This window comes from Cimex lectularius, unplaced genomic scaffold (genome assembly GCF_000648675.2).
Source record: "Cimex lectularius strain Harlan isolate CLEC.00 unplaced genomic scaffold, Clec_2.1 scaffold276, whole genome shotgun sequence".
Taxonomy (NCBI): Eukaryota; Metazoa; Arthropoda; class Insecta; order Hemiptera; family Cimicidae; genus Cimex; species Cimex lectularius.
The window spans coordinates 519,290-545,464 of NW_019392850.1; the positions used below are offsets into that span (position 1 = coordinate 519,290).

The following is a 26,175-nucleotide window of genomic DNA, read 5'->3' on the forward strand; positions in this document are numbered from 1 at the left end:
AATAGCTATAATGGTACATACAATTGAAAATGAGAAAACTCCAACCTTGAGTTCTTTACAAGTGGTCATAGATAATAGGGAACAGTAAGAAGAAAGGCAGCCCCAGGTTTCAGGAAGTGGCGTTAATATGGTTCACAGATGGATCAAAGTTGTAACAGGAGTGTAGGGGTAAAAGAGCTAAGCTATATCCTTGCAAAGCCCTTTGGACTAACCCCAACAATTTTCCAACTCAAGTCCATGCGATACAACTGTGTACAGGTGTTCATAAAGAAAAGTATGAAAGGTGCATATTTACATACTCTCAGTCAAGCAGCTAAAGGCATTAAAAGTATAATATGCTTTTACCTCCAAACTTGTATGGGAGTGTTTAAATTGCATAATGGCCTAGGACAACTCCAAATTATTTTAAAGTGGTTTTCTAGACATGAAGTGGTGGAAGGGAATGAACAGGGTGACCAAGTAGTCAAAAGAAGGGGCAGACCCAAGAGACACGAAACACTACTAAGTGCACCAAAGTTGTGCTTAAATTGAAATTGGCTTGAGAAAGAAACTCAAACTTTGGGCAGATGCAGCTAAGTGATTTGTAAATCTCCCCAAAAGGAAGGCGAAGGAACTACTTTCTCTCAGCAGGCAGGATTTGAAGAAAATTATATGACTCAATACCAGTCATTGCCCTCTTAACTACCGCCCAAAAGATCTGACAGGATGAACCAGAGACATTACCATGTATCCTTGTGAATGAGAAGTTTTAGTTTGGTAAGAACATACCAAAAGAAGTGTGTGAAAAGGTGAGGAAAGTGCTTATAGGAAAAAGTGCATTTTCCAAGGTATTGATATTATTTATAGGGGTACTACAAGATTGGTCGCAGGTGGTAAAGGGTGGTGCATTTTTCGAGGTTTGGAAATAACGAAGGTCAATTCCCAAGATGATTCGTACCCTTTACAGTGATCAGAATAAAATCCAAAAGAGGGCGATAATGACCGCCATAAATGATTGAGTCGTACATCAACATCGATATCATTCCCAGGAACGATCAATCGTTATCGTTCCCCCTCTCTTCTATGGACCAGTGAGTGATAAACGTCCGTGAAAACAGTTTCGTCTCCTCGAAAACAACAATACACGAATTTGTTGTTATTCGCCAAATTTGAACGGTTCCGTTCGGCAAGTGCGGGTTTTTCGGCCCGTCCTCCTCAGCAGGCGGGTTTTCGACGGATTTCCTCATCCGCGGCTCTCATCCCCCGTGGAGGAGTCGCTCGCTTTTCGCCTTTTCCTCGAGGACACTTCCGTCTCACCCTGGAAGGATTCGGGATTTTCGATCAGCAGGTATTGGACGACACGGTCAATTTTTCAAATTCGGAAGGAAATCTTCGAAAAAGGCGGTGTCATTGAAAATTATGTGAAATACGAGTTGATCCACGACCTGTAGAAGAAGAAATCACTTTTCTAGAAATGACCTTGTTTTGTTTTTACTTCTATAAATTTTTTTCCCCTTTTCGCCTCCTTTTAAGGACGTATTTAATTGATTTTCCACTTAGCCTCGTACGGAATCTTCCCACACAGTCACTTTTTCCTTTCGGGGGACAAATTAAACGATTCACTAGCATTTTGAAGAGAGAAAAATATAGACAAAAATGTGGAAAAAAACTCGTCTCGCTCAAACAACTGCGAAACTTATCGTCGACATAGATAATTTATCACGAACTCCTGTCATTTACACGGGTTATTATTTAAAAATTCGTAATTTTCAACAGACAAAGCCGCTCACAAGTTTGAAAAGCTGTTGAAAAAATTATGCTTATGTTGTACAATGTTATGGTTCAGACTGTCAACTACTTCATTTGAACCTTATCAAATTGGTTCAGTTTATTTACACGTTCCCATAATAAAAAAAAGCGCCTGAAATATTAAATTTATTATTTTTATTGTGATAACCTCATTTTTAATATTTCAAAGTAATGTAAGAACTGAACTAGTTTTTAATCTGCCCTTTCGTTTATCGTTAAAATTGAAATGCTTTTGAACCCTCTTACGGTAAAAAAAAAACATTAATCAACTTCCTAACACACTTTCGAATTTAGTTCCAAGTAGTGTACAACTAGTTTGCATTGAGAGTGAATGTATTTATTAGCGTAGATGCGTGATGTGAGAGGAGCAATGGTCGAATATCAATTAACCCTGATTGAATGAATGGTATGTATATGTATTTAAGAATGAACATTAGTACGAATGGGTTTGTATGCATTAGGTGCTGAATTGACCTAGCAGTTTATAGTACCTCCCCCAGAGCCCAACCTCAGTGGCTGGACAGATAAGACTCTCCAGTCTGCTGGCAGTTTACTGTAAGTAGCAAAAGCTGGAACTGCCGATGGATAATGAGAAATGAATAGGCTCTACTCGGCACATGTTTGTATGTATGCACGTACATATGCAGATTTGAGCCAGTATAAATCCAATATCCAAATGGGAGTTTAATCTTAGCACAAAACAATTTAGAGTTGATTCTGGTGTTGGTCTGCGAGTTGGCGAACTCATGCTGAACTGACTTATTGGATTCGTTTTCACTTGCGGGTTTGTTCAACTACTCAAATGTTTCAACATTGGACCGTACTTGTTAGGAATTAATACAAACAATATGTTTTGGGTCTCGACGGAATTGAGCAATCGTTGATAGAAATTCACTAAGCTCAAAAATTATAATATTGTCTTGAGTAAAGGTGTATACACACTAAGCAAATCTTGGCCAACGAAGACAATTGGCCATGATTTGCTTAATGTGTACAAGAGGCCTTGGTTGAGAATCTGACTTCTGGCAACAAAAGGGTTGACTGTGATTCCATATGGCTGCCTTGACCCCAACCCCTTGGTTTGATGAGGATGAGTCAATATGTTGGCGACCATCTTAAGGAAAAATCTGTAATAGCTTTAACTCAGTCCTGGACAGATTCCTCCTAGTGAACGGTATAGACAAATTTCTTTCACCACGAACTCTGATTTGAGTGCGTGTATCTTAAGGGTGATTTTAACTAGGGCCAAAAGTAGTTCACATATATCCTACTGATCATTTCGCCTGTCATGCTATTGAAACATCATCAAGGTATGAAAAAGCAAAAGGAAGACATAGGCATGGTGCATTTGAGTAGTGCAACAAACCTACAAGTGAAGGCAGACCCAATAAGTGATCCAGTTCAGCATGATAGAACAATTTTCTTGTTTGCTTTTAACGAATTTAAATGTCTATGAAACAATGGACCTTTATTGTGGCTTGATCATCTCTGAACCCTTGCTGTATTTATCTTTAAGGTAAATTTCAACAAATTACTGTTTTCAGTGGACACAATTGGACAAATAACACTGCAGATGGTGAAATACCAACATGTTGGCAGACAAAACCATTTAGAAGAGAAAAATTAAAAACAAATATTATGTAAGCCTGGCCTGAGCGCATTGTGTACCACAGATAAAAGTTGCTTGATGTTCCACTGATGGACAAAATAAATGCACTACCCTTAAATTTTAATGTATTTAGGTTTATTCATATTTTGCATACCAAAACTAGGTTTGGTTGTAAAAATAAGACATTTAAAAAAATAAACAATTATTGAGTCAATAATAAAAAAAATTCAAAAACAAATAAAAATGTAAAAAAAGCTTTTGTCCCCTTCATTATCGAGTATTTCTGGCATGAATCACATCTGTTAAATGCCTTTGCATTCCTTGGAAAAAATTTCGGGTAAAACCATGAGGAATTCTTTCCCATTCATCAAGAACAACTATTTATAACTCTTCTAGGGTGTTGGGACGTGGGTTTCACCGTCGTACTCATCCCTTAAGTTGGTTCCAAATGTGTTAAATTGGGTTTGTATGTGGTCTGACCGATGTGAGGGGCAAAAGGTGTTCTTTTATTATATCTTGTAAAACCTCTGTGAAGTTAGAGATCTTCCTCACACAGCAACCAATTTTGTGCGAACATCCAAGGAAATGCCACCTTAGAACATCAATGACCCAACATGCAAATCTTTCTCCTGAGCGTCTTCATATGAAATTACGCCCAAAGATTTGAAGCCAACTCCCACCTCATCTGTAAAGAGAACTCGTTCCCAATCTTCTAACTAAACATGTTCCCATGTGAATTGAAACCTGGCCATTTTCTGAAGAGGTTCACGAGCCGGGTGCTAGGCCCAGAGGTTATTTTCATTGAGCGTTCTTCTTACAGTCCTGGAGGAAATCGAAACATTTTGGATTTGTCTTATCAGATTTCTTATAATGCTGCGGTTTCATAGAGCCTGATGACGGTTGAATCTATCGTCTGTATATCTAAGCCGACCATATCCTGGCCTGTGAAGTCCTGTTTCTCTGAAGCACTGAATAGCCCTTCCTATTGTAGAGTGATTTACACTCAATATATCAGCGACTTCACGCTGGCTGAATTCATCCTCTAATAATTTTATGACCCTGACACTGTCATCTCACTCAAATGCCTGACTGGAGCCATTGACAAAGGTTTAATAATAAGAATAATGTCAAATGAAATCAATGGAATTGATTGAATGAATGAATGAAACGGTTTAATGCTACTTTTTGTGCAAATGTGATTAATCAGTTCAAAAGTAAACAAAGCATTATGTACTGTTTATTTTGACTGCGGTAACTCCTAATTACTTGTAACTAATGTAGAAAGATAATGGTTTTAATTTTAAACAAAAACAAATTGAGTAGTGCAATAAATTTGTCCAAAAATGTATATACACTGAACACCTTGGCGCCTTGTAAAGAGCAATTAGCTATGTCACTCTTATGGTTCTTGAAAACTTGTTTCTGGGTCCCAGTTCAGCTTTTTGTGTAGAGAACTAGTAGGCATTCAACATTTCTTGACATCTTGTATAAAGCCTTTTATATGGCAAGGCAAACATGTATGGCCTATTTTGAGACAGGTTTTTGTGTTGTCCTTTAAAAAGGACAACATCCATAATTCCAAACAGAAAAAAAAGTTTTTAAACACTTAAATCCATAACTCCAAACAGCAAAAAAAAGTTTTTATTACGAATATAGGGCACTGAGAACTTCACAAAATAAAAATGAATCTAGCTTAAAACAATTAATATATGAAAAATAAAGAAATCTTGAAAAATCAAGTGTTCTATATTAATTTGTACTTTTGCTATTTTATTATTATTAATATGTTTATTTAATATAAATTTCCTATAAAAATTTGATCCCGTGTGTCAAACATCTCTCATATATACAACAAAATTAAATTTTCGTTGATTTATTTAGAATCTTACTTAAATAATAAGTACATAAATAATAACAAATATAAATAATCTTAAATATATAAAATATGGGGGTTTGCTGAGGAGAGGTATTCAACAGACATCTTATGTAAATTATGAATTCACTTACTTATCACTGCTGGGTAGGCAGGGCTTACATCAACCTGAAATTAAATTGCCCAGCAATAGGTCATTCGTGTTTTCAAACATCTCCAAAATGGAAAATGGGCTTTACAGAAGAGAAAATTAATAAGCTTTGAGTGATACCTTGAGTGACTGAAATGACATTTGATAGCACAATTGCTCGATTTCTGTCTGCAAGACGGGTAAGGCCAGGGTCTAACCACTCCAACTTCAGCCCATCGTGAGAAATCTTAATTTCAATTCAGAATAATTAAAATCTATCTCTTGAACCTTTCAGCTCTATCAATTTATTAAATGCTGGTTTTTTTTGTCATATCAATTCACTTATATCTTTGCCTAACTAGAACACCATCCAGCCTGGTGGCCAACATCTATTTCCTTCATGACTTCTCTGAATTTCTGACTGATGCTATAATTTCCTATTCAATGTTTCTTCTAGATTAATTTTTCTTTTTTTTTTTAATACAAAAAACATCCTTTTTTAAAATATATATAATTGTTACCGTCGTTTGATCACATACAATATAGGTAGTGCTCTTTTCTATTTGAACATAAATTGGGCTATATGAAATCTTGAATTAACATTTTATGAGATTTATGTTAATATAAATAGTTAAATTCAAATTTTATTTTTTTAATTTGGTTTGATTAATTTGGTGGAAAAATTATTTTAAATATAGAAAGTTTTTCAACACCATTTATTTTTATGCCATATATATTTTTTTAAATTGGGTTGATTAATTTGGTGGAAAAATTATTTTAAATATAGAAAGTTTTTTTAACACCATTTATTTTTATGCCATATATATTTTTTTAAAATTGGTTTGATTAATTTGGTGGAAAAATTATTTTAAATATAGAAAGTTTTTTTAACACCATTTATTTTTATGCCATTTATATTTTTTTAAATTGCTAATGCATTTCAGGCCATGTCCCTGGTCTCTCTTCAGAGCCAGGCTATTTAGCTAAATGGATCTCAGCATTTCCAGTTCCAGGAGTTACATTTAGCTAAGTATTACGCTCCTCTGAAGAGGGACCAGGGTTGTGGCCCAAAATGCACTAGTAATTTTAAAAAATACATATGGCATAAATGAGCCGAAGCCAACATATGTGTCCAACATATAGAAAAAGGTGGCTGGATGTGCTCACTTAATTGAAGGGTGCAATTCCTTGGTTCCAGCGCAGGTCTTAACCGATTTAAGAATTGAGCTTGAGCATAACAGCAAGTATTTGGGTCCCCTGTTTTGATTCTCAGATGAAATGGGTGGGGTTGTTTTATTGTATATAGTAATATTATATATAGTAATATTAGTTGTGTGTACCTACTGTATACCTAACCTCGGTTGCTGGACGGATAAGACTGACGTCTGCCCCCAGACTGCCAACACACTGGGTGAGTTATTCTCGAGTCTGCTAGCAATTTACTGTAAATAGCAAAAGCTTGAATTGCCGGTGGACTACAAGTATGCTAATATACTCGCTCGGCATGTCTCTGTGTATATGTGCGTATTTTCGCCTTTACAAATTCAAATTCAAAATATATGACATAAAAATAAATAGTGTGACTAGTTAAACAAAAAAACAACAACTAACTATATAGATTTAATTTATAATTAGTAAAAAATGGAGTGAGTTTTGTGAGTAGAATCATCATTTTCAACAAAGGAAGATTTATGTTATATTTAATTTACTAAGAAATTACTTATTTATTTTGTACAACAATTTGTTTACCTTTTAATATTATTGCAAAGATAATTTTAAGATATTTGACAGGTTATCGCTATAGCCAATCAAATTTGTTTAACATGAATCACCCAGCTAGTGTATAAAATAATTCGGATAAGTTATATTTTCTGACTAATCACTATGGTGAAATGTTCTTTTAATAGAGCCATTTAATAGTTTCAAAACAATAATATTTTTCACAAAAACCGGATCGACCTGAAATTCTTGCGTTTCTAAATTTGTATATGACAATTTTAAGAATCTGTAGTGATCATTTTGGTCTATACATCCTCGGTTTTGGGTTAGGAGTGTAAGCAGGGATGGACAAAGTGTCAATAACCCACGACTAAAAGATTGAGGATAGGTCGAAATGATTGGAATTGGCTAAACTACAGACACTTTTCAGACCCCAAGAGGAAATCTCCACAATTCATAAGAATGTTGATGATTTAAATCAAATAATATATTCATAATTGTATAACATCCTCAGTGGCTAATTTTTTATAATTAGAGTCGATTGAGTAACATTATTCAATTATCTGATAAATATATCGGAAGATTATGAAACATTGACATGTTAAATTTAAATACAATTAATTGTGAACTCAGCCTGATGGTATATTATTCAAGGTTTGTAATTGACTGGATTATTTTGGATTGCCAACAGTGATTTTTCATTTTTGATTATGTCAATGAAAAATAATGGAACGAATGGTGGAATGCTCATGGTCAGCTCAACTGCTTAAATTAAGCAAGTCTGATTATTTTATTAGATGTTAAATATATAAAACTCGAGCAGAGACTGAATACATATGTACTTTAACTTGAACTTGCTGACAGTTTTGGAAATTTCAAGCTTGCCAAACATTCAAAATTTAATTTTACAAATTATTAAATAACCGGTCACTAAGAAAAACACATTTAGTTTTACATTTTCAAATTGTTCATTTGCCTTTAGGGTTTTGATAAATTTTGTTGTTCCCATGAAGAAGAATAACTTGATATGTTTCATTTTTGTGCTTCCCCTCTCAAGACTGAATGAGTGCTTCATCTATCACAGTAGATTTATAATTTAGATTTTTGTTTTGAAGTGCAAGTGTTTGCTTTATGTTATTAATTATTTGTTCTTGGATACTCTGCAATATACTTTTATTACAATGATTTAATTTAATCCAACAAAAAGAATTTTTTGTCACGATCTTTGCCTTTTTTAAAATAAAAAAAAAAGATTTTTGTAAACTAATAGGCACTTTGTTTTATTTCAGCAGATGCAAGGGGAGCTGCGATGATGAGATGAATGCGTGGTCGTTTGTCATACTGTCTTTAGCCGTTGTTTGGTCAGTTGGAAGCCTTCTACCTTGTGACAAGACAAGGCGTGTACTCACACAGCCGTGGGGCATCATCTCCGATGGACCTCCAAACCACAACTACACCCAGGGATCCCATTGCCAATGGCTTATCAAAGGTAAAACTTGAATCTGTATGCATTGTAACAAAAAAACAAAAAAATGGATAAATTTCATCATCTTTTTGTTAATACCGATTGAATGTAAGTTTAGACAAATTTATTATCGATTGAAGTTTGAACGTGTTAAAAGTCCTTTTCAAATTTTATTTATAATTTGTTTGTATTTGCTGATAGATTTTAGACCATGTTGTCATTCAATGATATAATAAAATATGAATCATTTATTCTTTTCCCTTATTGCTTATCGAGTTTGATAGCATGAATTTTTTAACAGCTCTTTTTAGGTCAACTACTTCCTAGGAAATGGTCGATTTTTTTCACTCTTCTTACCACTACTGGTCAATGTTCTTTTTTTCTTGTTTACATACAACAAATCTTACAATATATATGTCAATATATTTTTTATTTTATAGCTTAATTATCTCATCAAAATCAATTCAGACTAATTGTTATATGGGCCTTTTTAGATTCTTTTTATTGGAACGACTCTGATATTATGTCACCATTGAATTGATTACTGACCCATTTTATATAATAGGTTTGAAATAAAATCTCCCTTAATTTCTAGCTGGGGTACCATAAATTGTAATTGCTGGGAAAACAATTGTGGAAATAAAAAGACAAAATACATAACAATAAGAAATATAATATATACATATACATAATAATAATTATTTATTATTTGATTGCAATACGGATATAGTAAATTATTAATCTAATACTACACATGGTAAGCTTTTAATAATTTGATGTCAAATATAAATATTAATGTTATGCTTATGTGTTATTATAACGATTGGTTTCTGCTAATCAAGAAATATATCAAGAACAAAAAACAGGAAAAGAAAAAAACACAAACCAAATATTTTTCTGAAAAATTATAAAATCAATAAAATAAAATCCTCTAACCAAAAAAACCACTCCTAAGGCTAATAAAGCCACAATATAGATTGATGTAAAGTCCCAAAACTTCCAAAGTAAACATTAATAAATAATTTAATTCACTAATTTCGTGGTCCGCTTGACCAATTAATATATTACCATTAATTAAGGTTTTTAGTTGAGATAAAAAAGTCAGTGCCACGAGCGGGATTTGAACTCACGATATTCGGCTATATACGCCGCTGCTCTACCACTTGAGCTATCGTGACTTCGACCCACTCCGGCACTAACTTCCCATCTCAACTGCACCTTTTTGAATTTCAATTAATTTATTATTGTCATATTTTGACTCTTTATTGCATGTAAAATATTTTATATAATACAATTAATTAAGGTTTTTATTTGAGATAAAAAAGTCAATGGCACGAGCGGGATTCGAACCCACGATCTTCGGCTATCGGGTTGTCCGGAAAATAATGCAGGATTTTAAGTTTTCATTAAAAAAAATCTATATAAAATATTCTGTTTACGTTTACAGGATTACTCATTTGTATNCGAGTGGATCGAGGTCATGATAGCTCAAGTGGTAGAGCAGCGGCGTATCTAGCCGAAGATCGTGGGTTCGAATCCTGCTCGTGCCATTGACTTTTTCATCTCAACTAAAAACCTTAATTAATTGTAATTAATAAATAATGTTTTTACTTTATTTTAAAAAAAAGTCTGACAATAACCAACAAATTATAATTATTATAAAATGAAGGATTTCTGAGTTTAACTTGTAATAAATAAACCATCCCTAATTATAGAAATAGTTCTGTTCAGGGTAGACTAGACATATTCAAAATGTATTTTGAACAATCTTTTTACTAACCATTATATTGTTATTAAAATTATTATTAAAACAATTAGGTTTTGATAGAGACTTGTAAAATCCGTCTTTGTAGGATGTTGTACTGAGAAGTTCAAATCCTTTTTGCTATTCCTCACCCCCAATGCACTAATATATAATATTAAAATGCCCACTGAATGAATTTAAAAGTGATTGAGAAAATTGCTATAGAATAATTGATAAAACAGTAAACAAAATTTTTTAAAACCCCAAAAACCATGTTCCGCCTCTAGTGTATTGGAACAAATATGAATGTTAATAAATAATTTGATCTGGAACTCATCTTGTGATGTTCTTCAATTTTTAAATTGTTATCCTCCTTTAACGTACCAATATAAAAAGGCTGCGATCAAATGTGATAAGATCGCATCAGTAAGAATCATAATCTTTTTGTAAAGAAATAGCTGTTGTTGGTGGACAATGAAGATTTTGTTGGAGATTCAAGTCCAAAGTACTTTTAAAAAGGCTATCTGGTAGATCCAAATTATACTTGTCGCAAAATAGTAGACTTTTCGCACTTTAACAGGTGCATCTTTGAAAAATATTTGCCACAGTAATTAATATCCTATATTAATATCTCGAAAAATGGCAAAAAGGAGGGAAAATTCAAAAGGTGGGGTTGAAATGGGAAGTTAGTGTCTGAGTGGATCGAGGTCATGATAGCTCAAGTGGTAGAGCAGCGGCGTATCTAGCCGAAGATCGTGGGTTCGAATCCTGCTCGTGCCATTGACTTTTTCATCTCAACTAAAAACCTTAATTAATTGTAATTAATAAATAATGTTTTTACTTTATTTTAAAAAAAAGTCTGACAATAACCAACAAATTATAATTATTATAAAATGAAGGATTTCTGAGTTTAACTTGTAATAAATAAACCATCCCTAATTATAGAAATAGTTCTGTTCAGGGTAGACTAGACATATTCAAAATGTATTTTGAACAATCTTTTTACTAACCATTATATTGTTATTAAAATTATTATTAAAACAATTAGGTTTTGATAGAGACTTGTAAAATCCGTCTTTGTAGGATGTTGTACTGAGAAGTGACAGACAAATGTGATTTAGTAATTTCTAAAAAAAATAGTAGTCTCATCTGGTTACCTCAGGGGTCTTTACTTGGCCCATTCCTTTTCTCTTTGTTTTTTACTCAGTTAATTTCTCTTTCTTTGCTGATGACCTGAAAGTATACCGCTGTAACTTCTATTCATGATGCTGAGCTTCTGCAAAAATCTGTAAATAATTTTATTGAGTGGTGTTCATGCAATGGCATGGAATACAATGTAAATAAGTGTAAGGTTGTTAGTTATAGTCTTGGACGTAGTGTTGTCTTCTACAATTATACCATCCAAGACATCCAATTGGACAGGCAGACTACCGTTATTTGCATTGCACCTCAATAATTTATAAGGCAAATCAAATGTTAGGTTATACACATTGAGCTACAAAAATGTTAAGGATGCAGAAATAATGATTACACTGTTTAAGGCTCCGATCTGTCCCGTTTTAGAAACTGATCAGTTGATCACCAAATCAGATTATACTAAGTAATTAAATAGAAAATGTCCAGCGAACCATGTCTGGTTTAAAATTACTAGAACATACTTGGATTCACCATACCAACTTATTGTGGAATCTACAAAACTGCAACCACTAAACATAAGACGACAAAATAATGACCTGATATTTTCTTACAAACTCTTAAATAATATGAAAGACTGTCCACAATTAATAAATTTGCTAAATTTCCACGTTTCACAGTGTAATACCAGATGAAAAATATTATTTTCAAAATCCAATTATAATACAAATTATTTAAAATTTATTCTGAATCTTCAGAATGGAATTAAAATTACAGATTTCTCATGGAAACGAGTAATACACTTCGTTTACGTTGTGACACTTTTTACCTTTCCTTTAGTTGATTTAGACATTTTTAAAACAATTGATCATGGCAGTTGTGATTTGTTTATACATTTATGTTGTTTTCATTAAATTTCTCATTCCATGTCACAATACATCAATTTAAACTACGGAGGTCGATCAATATCAATTAGAATACTTACAATATTTTATTTGTGTTCTTTATGTTAAATATGTCCATTTTTTTTTAATAGTATAGCATTATTAAAGTTTTACGGTCACTCCAGGTTGGGAGTGGATAGGGTGACCCTCCTGAAAAGTTGGACTTGCTGCTATGCTCAACCTCAGTATTACGGTTGTTATTATTATTGTTGTATGACATTTTCTCCAACTTGAAAAAACACTGACACCCCAAGGGTTGACATGACCTCTGCTGTTGTAAACCATCATTAAAAATAAAATAAATAATATGTTTTCATTGGTCCTATTTCTGAGCAATTCATTATTCAGTGATTTATAATTTTATTTTAAGTGTGGTTGAGATGAAAAGATTAGTGTCAACTTCACTAACAGCTCCCTGTCGCCTTCTCAAGTTCGTCGAGAATCCAAAACGATTACACATAATTTGAATATAAGGCAAAAAAGAGAGGGATTAAATAGAAAGTTTTAATTGAGATGATTAGTTGGTGTCTTGGGTACTGAAGTCACATAAAATTTTAATTCACTGAATAAAATAAATAATAAAAACAAGGTTTCTTAATTTATTTAATAAAAAAGTTTGTTGTAATTTTTTTTAGCAAATAGCACAGAGCAGTTTATAACTCTACGCTTTCATTCTCTGGCAACGGAATGCGCTTATGATTATGTCTTTGTGTACGATGGGGACTCATTTGAGTCCCCAATGCTCGGTAGTTTCAGCGGGAAAACCGAACCGCAGGAAGTCATCTCGACTTCTGGCTTTGTGAGTACAAACGTGCCACTAGCTGATATGTTGGTGTGTTAACATTCTTCCAATGTTTACAGATGCTTATACTGCTGTACAGCGACACAAATTATGTACTTGATGGGTTCACAGCCGAGTATTCGATAACGGAATGCCCGAAGAATTGTTCGGGACATGGCGTCTGTGTCGCCCACAGGTGCATATGCGAAGGTGATTTTGGTGGTGTTGACTGCACCGAACCTGTGTGCAACGGCTGCACGGAAGATGTAGGGAAGTGTCACGAAGGAATGTGCAAATGCCATGATGGCCGATCAGGATATACTTGCTCTCTCAATATTAATGATACCATTGGAAACAGGTAAAATTTAAATAATTATTAAATAATATTATACGGTAAATAAATTAATAACAATTGTTTCTTTCAGATGGCACAAACTGTATTCAGGAGGACTTAGTCCTAGGGCAGCACATAGTGCTGCATATGTGAAATCGACTGATTCTTTGTACGTTTTTGGAGGCTATGATCTCAACGCAGTTCTTGGTGATCTTTTAGTATTTAGATTCAATACTAGTCAGTGGGAAGACGACCAGGGAAATATTTTCAGTAAGTTGAATAGATTGTTAAATTATTATTAGACATTACAAAAAATTAATTATTAACAATTCCCAGGTAGTCTCATGCTTCCTGCCAGTCATTTGGAATCAAAGGTTTTGAAAGCTGTCCTTGCCAAGGTTGGTGAGGAAAAATGGGGTGTGAAGCCACAAACGTTCCTCCAGGCGGCTCTCTTGACACTCAACGATAGCAAAACATTTGCAAAGCATTCACACCATGTAAGATCCACACGAACACTTATCTTATAGCTTTTAACATGTTTAAATCAACTCGATAATTTATTTGAAGGAATCTGGAAAGCATAATTCAAGAGTGAGAAGGGATGTTGAAGAGGATGAGGATGAAGAGGAAGGTGAAACCATGGCCAGACCCTCTGCTAGATATGCACATGCTGCTGCTGCGTAAGCAATTATAAACAATTAATTTTAAAATTAATCTTATAAAATTTTAAAAGTTTATAAAAATATTCATGTTATTAACATTCAATTCACTATTTTTCGTGGTCCACTTGACCAATTAATATCATTCAATTAATTAAGTGAAGTATACTTCATTTTAATTCATTAAATTCACTATTTTTTGTGGTACTTACTTCACTAAAGCTCTCCGTGGCCATTTCACTTGTTGCTGAGAATCAAATAGATTACACGACATTTGAAAAATGGCAAAAAGGAGGGAAAATTCAAAACTTGAGATGAGAAGTTAGTGCCCGATGGGATCAAAGTCACGATAGCTCAAGTGGTAGAGCAGCGGCGTATCTAGCCGAAGGTCGTGGGTTCGAATCCCGCTCGTGGCACTGACTTTTTTATCTCAACTAAAAACCATAATTAATTGAATGTTATTAACATTAATTTTAGTTAGTTATTTAGCGACCGGTTAATTAATAAATTGTTGAATTAGTGAGGAGGGGTCAGGAATGATGTATTTTAAAAAACAACATTTATCACAATAATTTCACATGAATCAAACATGACACCACAAGAATAGCACCACACTTTATACCCTGAAAATTATCTGAAAACTGGCAAAAAAATGAAAATGGTGTTTTTATAAAATGTAGTAATAAAATTTTATTTTAAGGTGATGTAAATAAGCTTTATTAACTAAAGTTTAGATTAGTTATTAAGGCAGTTTTTTAATAATCACGAAAAATTTAAGAATAAATGTTCAGTTATCTACTCTCTGATTTTGTTGCATATTCAATTTTTTATATTTTATATATATATATAAACTAGCATATTAGCCAAGAAACGTGATATCATATGCAATGTGTATTTTTTCCCTATTACCGTGGGGTCTACAGCCGAGTCTATTATACTGACCACTCAACTACTGAAGTCACCTGCATATTCAAATTAGAATTTAATTTTCTAGATATGCAGATGGATTTGCCCTTTATGGTGGACGGCTTGACAAAGGTGTTTTGTCAGACGAACTCTGGTATTATAATATAACTACAAGACATTGGAGTTTACGAGCTGTTACTTCAAATCACCGGCCTCCGCCTTTGGCCAGGCATACGTTGACGTTGACGCCTTCCGGCTGGCTATATCTTCTTGGTGGGAGCCTTCCCGATGGGCTTTTTTCATCTCAGCTTTGGAGGATAAAACTTGCCCCTGGTAGAGACATTTTAAAAAATTTCACAATCTTGTATTTATATGTTCATATTTTTTGCAGAGGGTGGGGATGAAGAGCAATGGGAATTGGTAAGATCGCATTCTGGGAAAGAGTTAGATCTGAGGCTAGTTGGGCACACAACAGTTTATTATTCAATCGGTGGGCCAAATTCAATTCAGGAAGGCTATCTTTTGGTTTACGGAGGCATTGCAGCGACGGTGGCTAGGTTCTCGAAGCTTTCTGATAGAATGTATTCATTCCACCTGGACACTCAAACTTGGGCGCAGATCAACTACCCACGCGGAGCATCACGAGATACATCAGTGCCAGCGGAAAGGGCGTTCCATACATCTTCTATAATCGGTAATTACATGGCAGTATTTGGTGGTTACACTCACAGGCACAACAAGGAAGAAATTTGCTATGACAATCAGCTCTTTCTTTATCACCTCGGTTGCCACACTTGGGTCAGCCATGAAATCCTTGGATCACCCTCACAAAGTAAGAACAATTTATGTATGATTGATTAATTTAAAAAAATCAGTTTGTTTTTTATACAATGTAATTTTTTGCTTTGTAGAGTCAAAATATCCCAAAAAGCAGGGAGTTTTTTCACACGCAGCGGCTGTTAGAAATGGAAATACATTACTGCTTATCGGGGGATACCATGGAAATGTAAATGCTGACCTCCTGGCTTTCATTTTTCCACCGACTCTAGCAAGTAGAGGCAATGAGATCCATGAATCTGAAGCCATGTGTGCAAGGTAATTCAGTAATTATAAATTAATTGTACAGGAATATCTAAATGAAACCAAATTTCTTTAAGTTGTTTTTAACGGCCTTATGTACATTAAAAGGATGTTCAGTATGAATTTTAGCATTGATACCAAAGTCATTGCACCAATTTAGCTACAGTTCACAGATTTGTAGGATTTTATTAAATATCCTTTATTTTTTTATTTTATATATTTGATTTAAAAAAAAATTAAAAAAAAAAAGAGTTTGGTGTTTTAAGCCAATATATTTTGAACATAATCATTATCATATAGGTAAAGATAAAATATGGGGGCGTCAGTGGGCACTGGTTTAGGTGTTTACACAGTGCTCATCACTGTAAGATAACGGTCATCCCGGGTTCAAACCCAGTGGCCCTGCATTTGAACCCGACATACTTGCAATTTTTTGAAAGAAAAGACTTTACAAATAAAATGTGATTTAGGTGTTTACACAGTGGTCATCACCATAAACCTGACATACTTGCAAATGTTTTTACACTCATCTCATCTCATCATTTTCTCAATTTTATTTGTGCTTTGTTACACTCCATATTGCTTTTTATTAAATATTTAAGATAGAAGAAAAAAATTATAAAAGAACTTGAAAAGACTTTCCAAATAAAATGTGATTTAGGTGTTTACACAGTCTCATCACTGTAAACCTGAAATACTTGCAAATGTTTTTTTGTTCCTTTTTCCCCCCAAAAAACAGCATCACCCCCAGTGTTCATATAAGCTCTTAGTTGAAATATACTTATTAAAAAAATGAAGATGAAATTAATAGTAATTTATTTAAACAAAAAAATCATTTTCTCAGCAATTCAATAAGTTTATTTGTGCTTTGTTACATTCCATATCACTTTTTATTAAAAATTTTAGATAGAAAAGAAAAAAATTGAAAAAACGGTTGAAAAGACTTTCCAAATAAAATGTGATGTTAAGATTCCAAAAAACGTTCTGGGAAGTTCAATAAAGCACAAATCCCAAATAAAATAAAATAACCAACCAATAGTAACTTCAATAATTAGTTATGATCATAAGTAATTTTCACTTTTAAATTTTGGACATCCACACGATATTTGCGTTATTTTAGAAAGTGTCTTTTATAGGCACCGTGGACTTTCGGAATGCACCTCTGACCCAGAGTGCGGCTGGTGTTCGGCCGACGAGGTCTGTTACGGGCGCACGCTAGGTGTCAACTGCACTACGAACCTGCAGACGACACGCTGCCCTGGGATTTGCCCGGCTCTTTCACATTGTCATGCCTGTTTACTTCAAGGCGGAGGAGGGATGGCTCAGCCCGAAGGAAAAACAATATCATCAGTTGTTCAAAAACTAGCACTCTTCCAGTGTACATGGTGCATACATAATGCAAAATGCCATCATATCCACGGTAAATATATTTGGTAATTATAATTTTATTGGAACATGGTAAATTTTTAACTATTTTGTAGATAATTTTGGAGTTTGTGGAATAAGAGAGGATACACCTTCTCAAGGAGCGGGCTGGTGGGGTGACAAGGGCGTTGAAGTGACGCATCCGCGAGATTGCAAGGCACTCGACAAGCGTCCAGGGCTCACTTTTACCATTTACAAACATCCCGCTAACATTTCCCAACCTGATTATGTAAGCATAATTATTTTAATGATTATGTACACTTCTTATTTCGTCATAATTTTTAAGGTGAGCATTCTAAACGCCACTTTGGTGGAATTCAGCCTGGGGTCTGGTACTATCTCGAGGACTGAACAGAACCTAGGTGGTGTTGTTACAGCCAGGCTCAGGGGTTTTTTGCGCTCTCCACCAACTTGGGAACAGTCTCAAGAACAGCTTAGAATGTGTATTTCATACTCGGTAGCTTCCTTGTCCCTTGGATTTGAATCCTCAAAAACAGTAAGACAAGATGTTTTTTAAAATTATTTATTTTATATTTTATTTGGCACAGAATTAATACATATTTTCAATCAATTGTGATCACCTAATTCTACAATCACATGTTTTATGTGCTTGAGCATAGAAATTGGAGATTGCTTATATTAAGTTTGGAAATCACACATCCAAACCATCAGCAAACTGGCGGGTGTTCAGTTGAGTTTGGGCATTCCAAAATGCTACAAATGCAAACTCAAACCATTCTAACATGGTAAAAAAAAAGTACAAAGGCTTCAGGCCAGTTTGTGATCTCTTTTTGACCTTCAATACAGTCCGAGGATTTTGCTATCAGACATGCCCAGACATGTTCATCCTGTTTTCGCTCTCATCATATTAGAATGTTTTACATCTAGAGGCAGTATTTTCCAATAAAAATCTTCAATATGCAATTAATTTGCTTTAAAAATTTAAAATTTGATATGAATGTCAGAGATATCACCCAACTAATAATTGAATAATTTATTTTTAATAGATATTTTTTTCTGTATTTTACATAACATTATTCATTTTGAAAGGAAATAGAACAAAAATTTCAGCCACAAAAAAAATCATTTAGTTACATAAATAAGAAAATAGGTAATATAAAATTAATAAATATAATGGTTAGAAAGAGGACTAAAAATGACTATTATGTCTACCACAACTTGGCTACTTCAGAAAGATTAGATGTTCTCAATAAGATGCCGATTATTTTAATAGAATTCTGTTGTAAGTTTGTGTACGTTAATAAAATAACGTAATAAACATATGCATTTAGCAGCCATAATTGTTTTAATTAATAAAGTACAAAATAAGTTTTGACCTCTTCCGAAGATCCTCTGAAAAGAACTTCTTGTATCCAGCAGGTCGATAATCTATTTTCATAATTATATTTTTAATCTAAGGTCTTGGTTGAGATGAAAAAGCTAGTGTCACAAGCAGGATTCGAACCCATCACCTTCAGCTGAATGCTGCTCTAACCACTTGAGCTATCGTGTCTTTGATCCACCCGGTAGCTAAAGGTCGTCGGTTCGAATCCTGCTTGTGACACTAGTTTTTTGATCTCAACCAAGACCTTAGATTAAAAGAATATTGTAATAAAGTTAAATAATTGAAAAATTTTCTTTTCTTTTTTAATTTTTCATTAAATACCACCTTCAACAATACAGCCTAAAAAATAAAAGAAGATTTTTCAAATATAAAAGGAAAAATAAAGGCAACAAAAACAAAGAAAGTAAAATAATAAAAATTTGAAATATTAATCAAATGTTGAAATTTAAGCAATATTCTTGAAAATATCCAAAAATATCCAGAATAAAATGAAACCATTATACAACAGAGATATGATTCGGATAAATATAAGATCGTCATGATCACAAGTATTAGCAAAAAGAATATGCCATTGCATACATTGCATAAATTATGTATATGATCGTAATGGTAACAAATTGTGAAAATAATGGTGTTTTGGAAAGGAACTACAAAAAATTTCTTGAAAATAACAATAGCACAAGTTGAGGAAGGAATTTTTTTGGGGAATTTCAAGGCACAAAAAAAGGTTCACACAGAACATTAGCTCTGCCACTGAGGGATGTCCAACAATGTCAAGAAGAATTTCCTTCGCGTCGGTCTCCACGGATCCAAACATTCAGTTCAATTGACTGTAGAAACACGCATTCCAACAGAGCTTAATTTGTGAATCGATGTTTGGGCATGCACAGTTAATAAATCACCGATTAGTTGGGAACTAGTTTATGATTGTGTATTGGAACAAATCTATTTTGTTGAAAATTTTTCTGAAGTTCATTCTGATCGAAATAAACATAAAATAACAAAAACCTAGATAAACATTACTTAAAAATTCACTAATTTCGTGGTCCACTTGACCAATTAATATATTACAATTAATTAAGGCTTTTAGTTGAGATAAAAAAAGTCAATGGTACGAGCGGGATTCGAACCCACGATCTTTGGCTAGATACGCCGCTGCTCTACCACTTGAGCTATCGTGACCTCGATCCACTCGGACACTAACTTCCCATCTCAACCCCACCTTTTGAATTTTCCCTTCTTTTTGCCATTTTTCAAATGTCATGTAATCGGATTGGATTCTCGACGACAAATGAAATGGCCACGGAGAGCTTTAGTGAAGTATACTTCATTTTAAATCATTAAATTCACTAATTTCGTGGTCCGCTTGACCAATTAATATATTACAATTAATTAAGGTTTTTAGTTGAGATAAAAAAAGTCAATGGCACGAGCGGGATTCGAGCCCACGATCTTCGGCTAGATACGCCGCTGCTCTACCACTTGAGCTATTGAAAAATGGCAAAAAGGAGGGAAAATTCAAAAGGTGGGGTTGAAATGGGAAGTTAGTGTCTGAGTGGATCGAGGTCACGAAAGCTCAAGTGGTAGAGCAGCGGCTTATCTAGCCGAAGATTGTGGGTTCGAATCCCGCTCGTGCCATTGACTTTTTTTATCTCAACTAAAAACCTTAATTAATTGTAATTACTTAAAAACTACAATATCAAATTAAATTATTTGGTCCATTTCATATATACAATCAAATAAAATTTTATGATTGAAAGTAATTTTTTATTTCTTACATGAATATGCCTTACAAAAAGTTAAGCTATTAATTGCAATGATTTATCTACCCTTTTCTTGTTATCTTCATTTTTAAACTAAAAAAATATATGAAATAAAAAAATAAACACCTTTTTGTGTTAATTATTGTTAATATTGAGAAATTTGATTAGGAGGTAGTTGGAAACATGTCCAGCGAAAATACTCTATGCAGATTAGTGCATTGGCCAAACAATGGTGATCCGGTGATACTTCGACCTGGGAGGTACCCAGTCGATTTTCAATCACAGAAAGCCGTCAATTCAAACCATGCTTTGTCAAATATGGAACTACAGCATAACAAGAGCCAGGAAAATCCAAAGGTAATGCAATTTTTTTTTTATATCTACAAAGATTAAAATAAAACCTTTTTTTTAGGTTTTTACATTTGAATATTTAGAGCCACATGAAGATTCAGTTGACTGTATTACATACACAAACTGCTTAGCTTGCATGACTGATTCAAAATGTGGCTGGTGCCCGCTAACAGGGAGCTGTCTCAGCAGGAAGGTCAATGAAACAAAGGTATTATTATTAAATATAAAAACCATACGGCTGTTAATATTTCTGTGTAATTAGGAATGCAGTTCTGGAGGTCACTGGCACTACCTCAATCTAGACCCGGTCGCGTGCAACAACTGCTCGAACTACATCACCTGCAACAGCTGCATAATGAGCGGTCTGTGTGAATGGTGGGCCGATGATGCACGATGCTACAGGAAAGGAAGGTTGTAATTTGCTGTTATAATTTTTAAATTTAATTTCATTTTTTAAATAAAATAATTATACTTTAAAGGTCGAGTACGGGGATTACGAAGGTAGATCAGTGCCCTTTACTTTGTCATGGTAGAGCAAATTGTTCGCAGTGTCTCGATGGGAATGGAAAATGTGTTTGGTGTCAAGCTACTCAGGTATTGAAAACTTTGCCAGACAAAACAATTGAGAACAAGCAGATGGATGATCAGTTTACATTATTTTACTTTTAGTAAATAAAGATTTTTTGAACAATACACCGTAAAAATAAAGAATTTATTGGGTAAAATGTTTGATAAATAAAATTATATTTTTTTAAATTGTGCTTTTATAATTACAGGAATGTTTTTCATTTGCTGTGTACACATCCCAATACCAATTCGGATTATGTCGTGAATGGTCTGATAGCAACAGTATGAACAGTGGACAGTGGCTTTCTTCATCTGTCGCCACGATTCCACAAGCCTGCCAACCATGCTCGACCAAGGTCAATTGCTCAACCTGCCTTAAGTCATTGGGCTGCGGGTGGTGTTACAACGTCGACAACCCTATTCAGGGCGTCTGCGCTCCTGGCGATTTCTCCACTCCACATGTTGGTAAGCGAAAATATTTTCTAAATTTTCCTCGTAATAGTTGTTTAAAAAATTCAGTCAGTATGTATATACCTTTTGCTATAGATAATTGTAGTAATGAAGTAAATGCACGTCACCACACTTCACTGTATCCGGATGAAGCCGCATGGTCTTATGCCCAATGTCCCGATGTGGACGAGTGTGGGCTAGGTCTTCATGATTGCCACGCACAGGCCAAATGCACGAACACGCATGGCTCTTACAACTGTCAGTGCAAGAGAGGCTATGTAGGAGATGGAAAAGTCTCTTGTACAAAAACGTAATGCTTTATTTAAATTCAAATCCTTAAAGGAATTTGTATTTACTTATTTTTTTCTTTTTCTTTAGGTGTTACAATGATTGCGTCCATGGGTATTGTTCAAACCATCCGGATTATGTCTGTCAGTGCAATCTGGGCTGGACTGGGCAAGACTGTTCGGTCAACTGTGGATGCAACAATCATTCAACGTGCACACAAGGAGTTAACATTTGCGATTCTTGCCAGGATTGGACTACCGGTGAATTCTGCCAGTTTTGCAAGTAAGCATTGGAATTTTTATCTCAATCCTATTTCATATTTTATATATCCTAAAATCACAGTTTTTTAAAACTATATTAGCACATTCACCACAGCAATCGTACTGACATTTCTCTTTGGATGATGGATAATTTTATTTTATTTTTTCATTAAAAGAAATTAACAAGTCATCAACCAATTATATAGGTTCTTCAAGTTATATTTAAAATAATAAATATGTAAACATATCACAAGGAAAATGATCATATTTATAAATCAACTTCACAATTTTAACTTTTTGACTGGAATAAATTCTCTCCATTCATAACTCAAGAATATCGTGAAGTAGACGGGGTTAGAGCCTGACCTTCACATTTTGTCTCAGGTTGAAGCGAGCGGCACCGTTTGTGACCTAGGGTGGCTTGGAATTTTTTGAATTTGGTCATGATAAATTCTTTGATGGGAAGTTTCATTCTAGATGAAACCTCACGTACTATCATTTTGAGCAATTTGTTTTGTAGGAATTGCCATCGAGTCAGCATATGTGGAGCGGGATCTGCCTAATCACTTTGGGCCAATGATACTAGAGCGTCGCCAACTAAAAAATGTCCAGGTGTCAACACAGAATAATCATTGAGATAGGATGAAATCGCATAGAGAGGGTGTGAATTTAGGATTGCTTCAATCGTGATAGTCACGGTGTACAACTACTCAAATTTAATGGTTGATAATCTAAGACCCCACACGATTTGATACATTCGATTTATTAAAAGCAAAAATTAATAATGGCCAACTCTACAATAAAATTCACTAATTTCGTGGTCTGCTTGACCAATTAATATATTACAATTAATTAAGGTTTTTAGTTGAGATAAAAAAGTCAATAGAACGAGCGGGATTCAAACCCACGATCTTCGGCTAGATATGCCACTGCTCTACCACTTGAGCTATCGTGACCTCGATCCACTCGGACACCAACCTCCCATCTCAACCACACCGTTTGAATTTGCTCTCCTTTTTGTCATTTTTCCAAAAAGTGCCATTGACTTTTTATCTCAACTAAAAACCTTAATTAATTGTAAAGTATTAATTGGTCAAGCGGACCACGAAAATAGTGAATTTAATTAATTAAAATGAAGTACACTTCACTAAAGCTCTCCGTCACCATTTCAATTGTCGGATCCCTCTCGTGCCATTAGCTTTTTTTCATCTCAACTAAAAACCTTAATTAATTGTAAAGTATTAATTGGTCAAGCGGACCACAAAAACAGTGAATTTAATTAATTAAAATGAAGTACACTTCACTAAAGCTCTCCGTCACCATTTCAATTTGTCGTCGAGAATCCAAACCGATTACACGACATTTGAAAAATGGCAAAAGGAGGGAAAACTCATAAGGTGGGGTTGAGATGGGGATTTGATGTCCGAGTGGATCGAGTCACGATAGCTCAAGTGGTAGAGCAGCGGCGTATCTAGCCGAAGATCGTGGGTTCGAATCCCGCTCGTGCCATTAGCTTTTTTGCATCTCAACTAAAAACCTTAATTAATGTTATACAATAACTTTCATCAAAATAGAATGTAAAGCTCAAGTCATTTGTTACAAATCCAAACATAATCTCCGATTAGATCTTCTGTTCCAACCATCATCTTCCAAGTCTTCTTGAAGTCAGTCAGCATCTATATTAAAATAAAGGCATTAATCAAATCTCAAAGTGGACAGCAATTTTACTAACTACTAATTTTATTTAATGACTTGTTAAAGTTTTAGTGATTGAATAACTCTTATTGAATTTATTGAAATTAAATTGCTATTAAACAATTTCATACTTTCTAAATTTTAACATGGTTTAAAATTTATTCTTGGAATATTTATCCATTATGGCTTTTTTTTATTACACATAAATTTTATAAACATTTATGCCTGGACTAAGCCATAAAAAGTGATGAATTCAGTTAAGTTTGCAGGCTTGGTCTGGAAAAATATGTTTGTCAAGTTTAAACATAGCAATCCCTGCTAACAGTGCTTTTAACATCCTAATGTGTTCAAAATAAAAGTCAAAAATAATATTTATGCTTTATTTCATGTTTTTTTCCTTTTAAATTTAGGCCTGGCAGTTATGGAAATGCAACATCGCCAGAAGGGTGCAAGAGGTGCAATTGTAACGAGCACGGCAATAAGGAGCTCGGTGTCTGCGATGCCAACACGGGCCTGTGCGTCTGTCAGGACAATACAGAAGGTGCAACTTGCGACAAGTGTAAAAAAGGCTATTACGGTGATCCCAGGTAATCATAGCATTTGTCAAATATCATTTCAGATAAGCAATAAACTCTTGACGTTCTTTATTGGTCCACCCTGTAAGAACCTGAATCAGAGTATATTCTAACCAGTCTCAGAATAGGTCATACTTGTTTGATGCTTAGCCACCTATTTTTGGTCCTTGGCTTTAATATATGTCATGCTTGATAGAATAGTGTCATGCCTTGGCATAGCTGAGTTTCTGGCACGCTAAGTTCACCTAAGTTTTTAGAATAAAAAAACTCTATGGTTTGTTTGGACCCTATGAGTTTTGTTTTTTTAGGGCCCCTACAAAGCTGAATATAGCCTAAAATCCTTCACTCTAACAAAGTAGCAAATGCCACAGCCAATAAAAATACATAAAACAAAAAAGAAATAAAAAATAATGCTATCTATAATTTATATTACATAAATAAATTCTAAACTTATTGCACTAATCTGCCAAAATAGCAATAATGATCAATTAAAAAAATTATTCCAACTACTCGGTCCTCTCGTACTAGAGTAATTAATACTAATTAAAGATAGAAACCGACCTGGCTCATGCTGGTCTGAATTCAGATCATGTAAAAAATTAAATGTATTGTGTGAAATGGTTGATTTTGGAATACCATTGACCTTTGGATCAGTTATTTACATTGTGTATAAGGTGATAAAAGAATATCTCACTGTCTTGAATTGAGGAAGTACAGTTGAGTCCAACTAATCCAACACATTTCAATCTTTAGAAGATAAATTTTTTATTTTGCAAAATATGCTTTTTTATATTTTCTAGTTAAATTAATGGTCAGTTATTCATGCCCACTCTAAATTCTTGTCGAACTTTCTCCTTTAACCTTTTTGAGATTGATTTTTAAGAAGTTAAAATGTATTTCTCTGCCTGTATTCTTGGCTTTTACAAGATCCCAATTTATTTTGCATTCTGAATTGAAATTTGAAGTGTTCGTTTTGAATCGCTCTTACTCCTTTTGATGTGCACCAGTTCTATTCAAAATTTGTCAGTACATTCTTCAGATATTAGTTTTCAACGGTAGTGAGTAAATGGAAGTATAAAAATAAACAAAGTTGTATTTAATTGAAAATTTATTTTTAACAAAAAGTATTCATACGTATGTTCAAACAAGGAAAAATACAAAATAAATTAATTACTGATTTATTTAGCTCAACTCTGTACACATATGTAAACTGCTCAAAAATGAATAAGGATATTGCCAATTTTATAGTATTTAGTTTCATTAGCCTTTTTATTTTATTTTTATTATAAA

At 33.9% G+C, this 26,175-nt stretch overlaps 1 protein-coding gene across 1 annotated transcript in view; it reads left to right on the forward strand.

The window, feature by feature from the left end:
* Nucleotides 1-1,054: 1,054 nt before the first annotated feature.
* LOC106673150 (multiple epidermal growth factor-like domains protein 8) overlaps nt 1,055-26,175 on the forward strand; it is a 39,493-nt gene continuing 14,372 nt past the window's right edge. Inside the window, exons 1-21 of the mRNA XM_024228682.1 lie at nt 1,055-1,327; nt 8,409-8,608; nt 13,042-13,205; nt 13,268-13,545; nt 13,613-13,791; nt 13,858-14,018; nt 14,089-14,201; nt 15,175-15,419; nt 15,478-15,918; nt 15,998-16,181; nt 17,303-17,586; nt 17,648-17,820; nt 17,878-18,087; nt 20,868-21,056; nt 21,112-21,258; nt 21,313-21,461; nt 21,530-21,644; nt 21,827-22,082; nt 22,164-22,377; nt 22,446-22,637; nt 24,721-24,897. Coding sequence (XP_024084450.1) covers nt 8,437-8,608; nt 13,042-13,205; nt 13,268-13,545; nt 13,613-13,791; nt 13,858-14,018; nt 14,089-14,201; nt 15,175-15,419; nt 15,478-15,918; nt 15,998-16,181; nt 17,303-17,586; nt 17,648-17,820; nt 17,878-18,087; nt 20,868-21,056; nt 21,112-21,258; nt 21,313-21,461; nt 21,530-21,644; nt 21,827-22,082; nt 22,164-22,377; nt 22,446-22,637; nt 24,721-24,897 — 4,043 coding nt within the window. The 5' untranslated portion in view covers nt 1,055-1,327; nt 8,409-8,436. The remainder of the gene's footprint in view (nt 1,328-8,408; nt 8,609-13,041; nt 13,206-13,267; nt 13,546-13,612; nt 13,792-13,857; nt 14,019-14,088; nt 14,202-15,174; nt 15,420-15,477; nt 15,919-15,997; nt 16,182-17,302; nt 17,587-17,647; nt 17,821-17,877; nt 18,088-20,867; nt 21,057-21,111; nt 21,259-21,312; nt 21,462-21,529; nt 21,645-21,826; nt 22,083-22,163; nt 22,378-22,445; nt 22,638-24,720; nt 24,898-26,175) is intronic.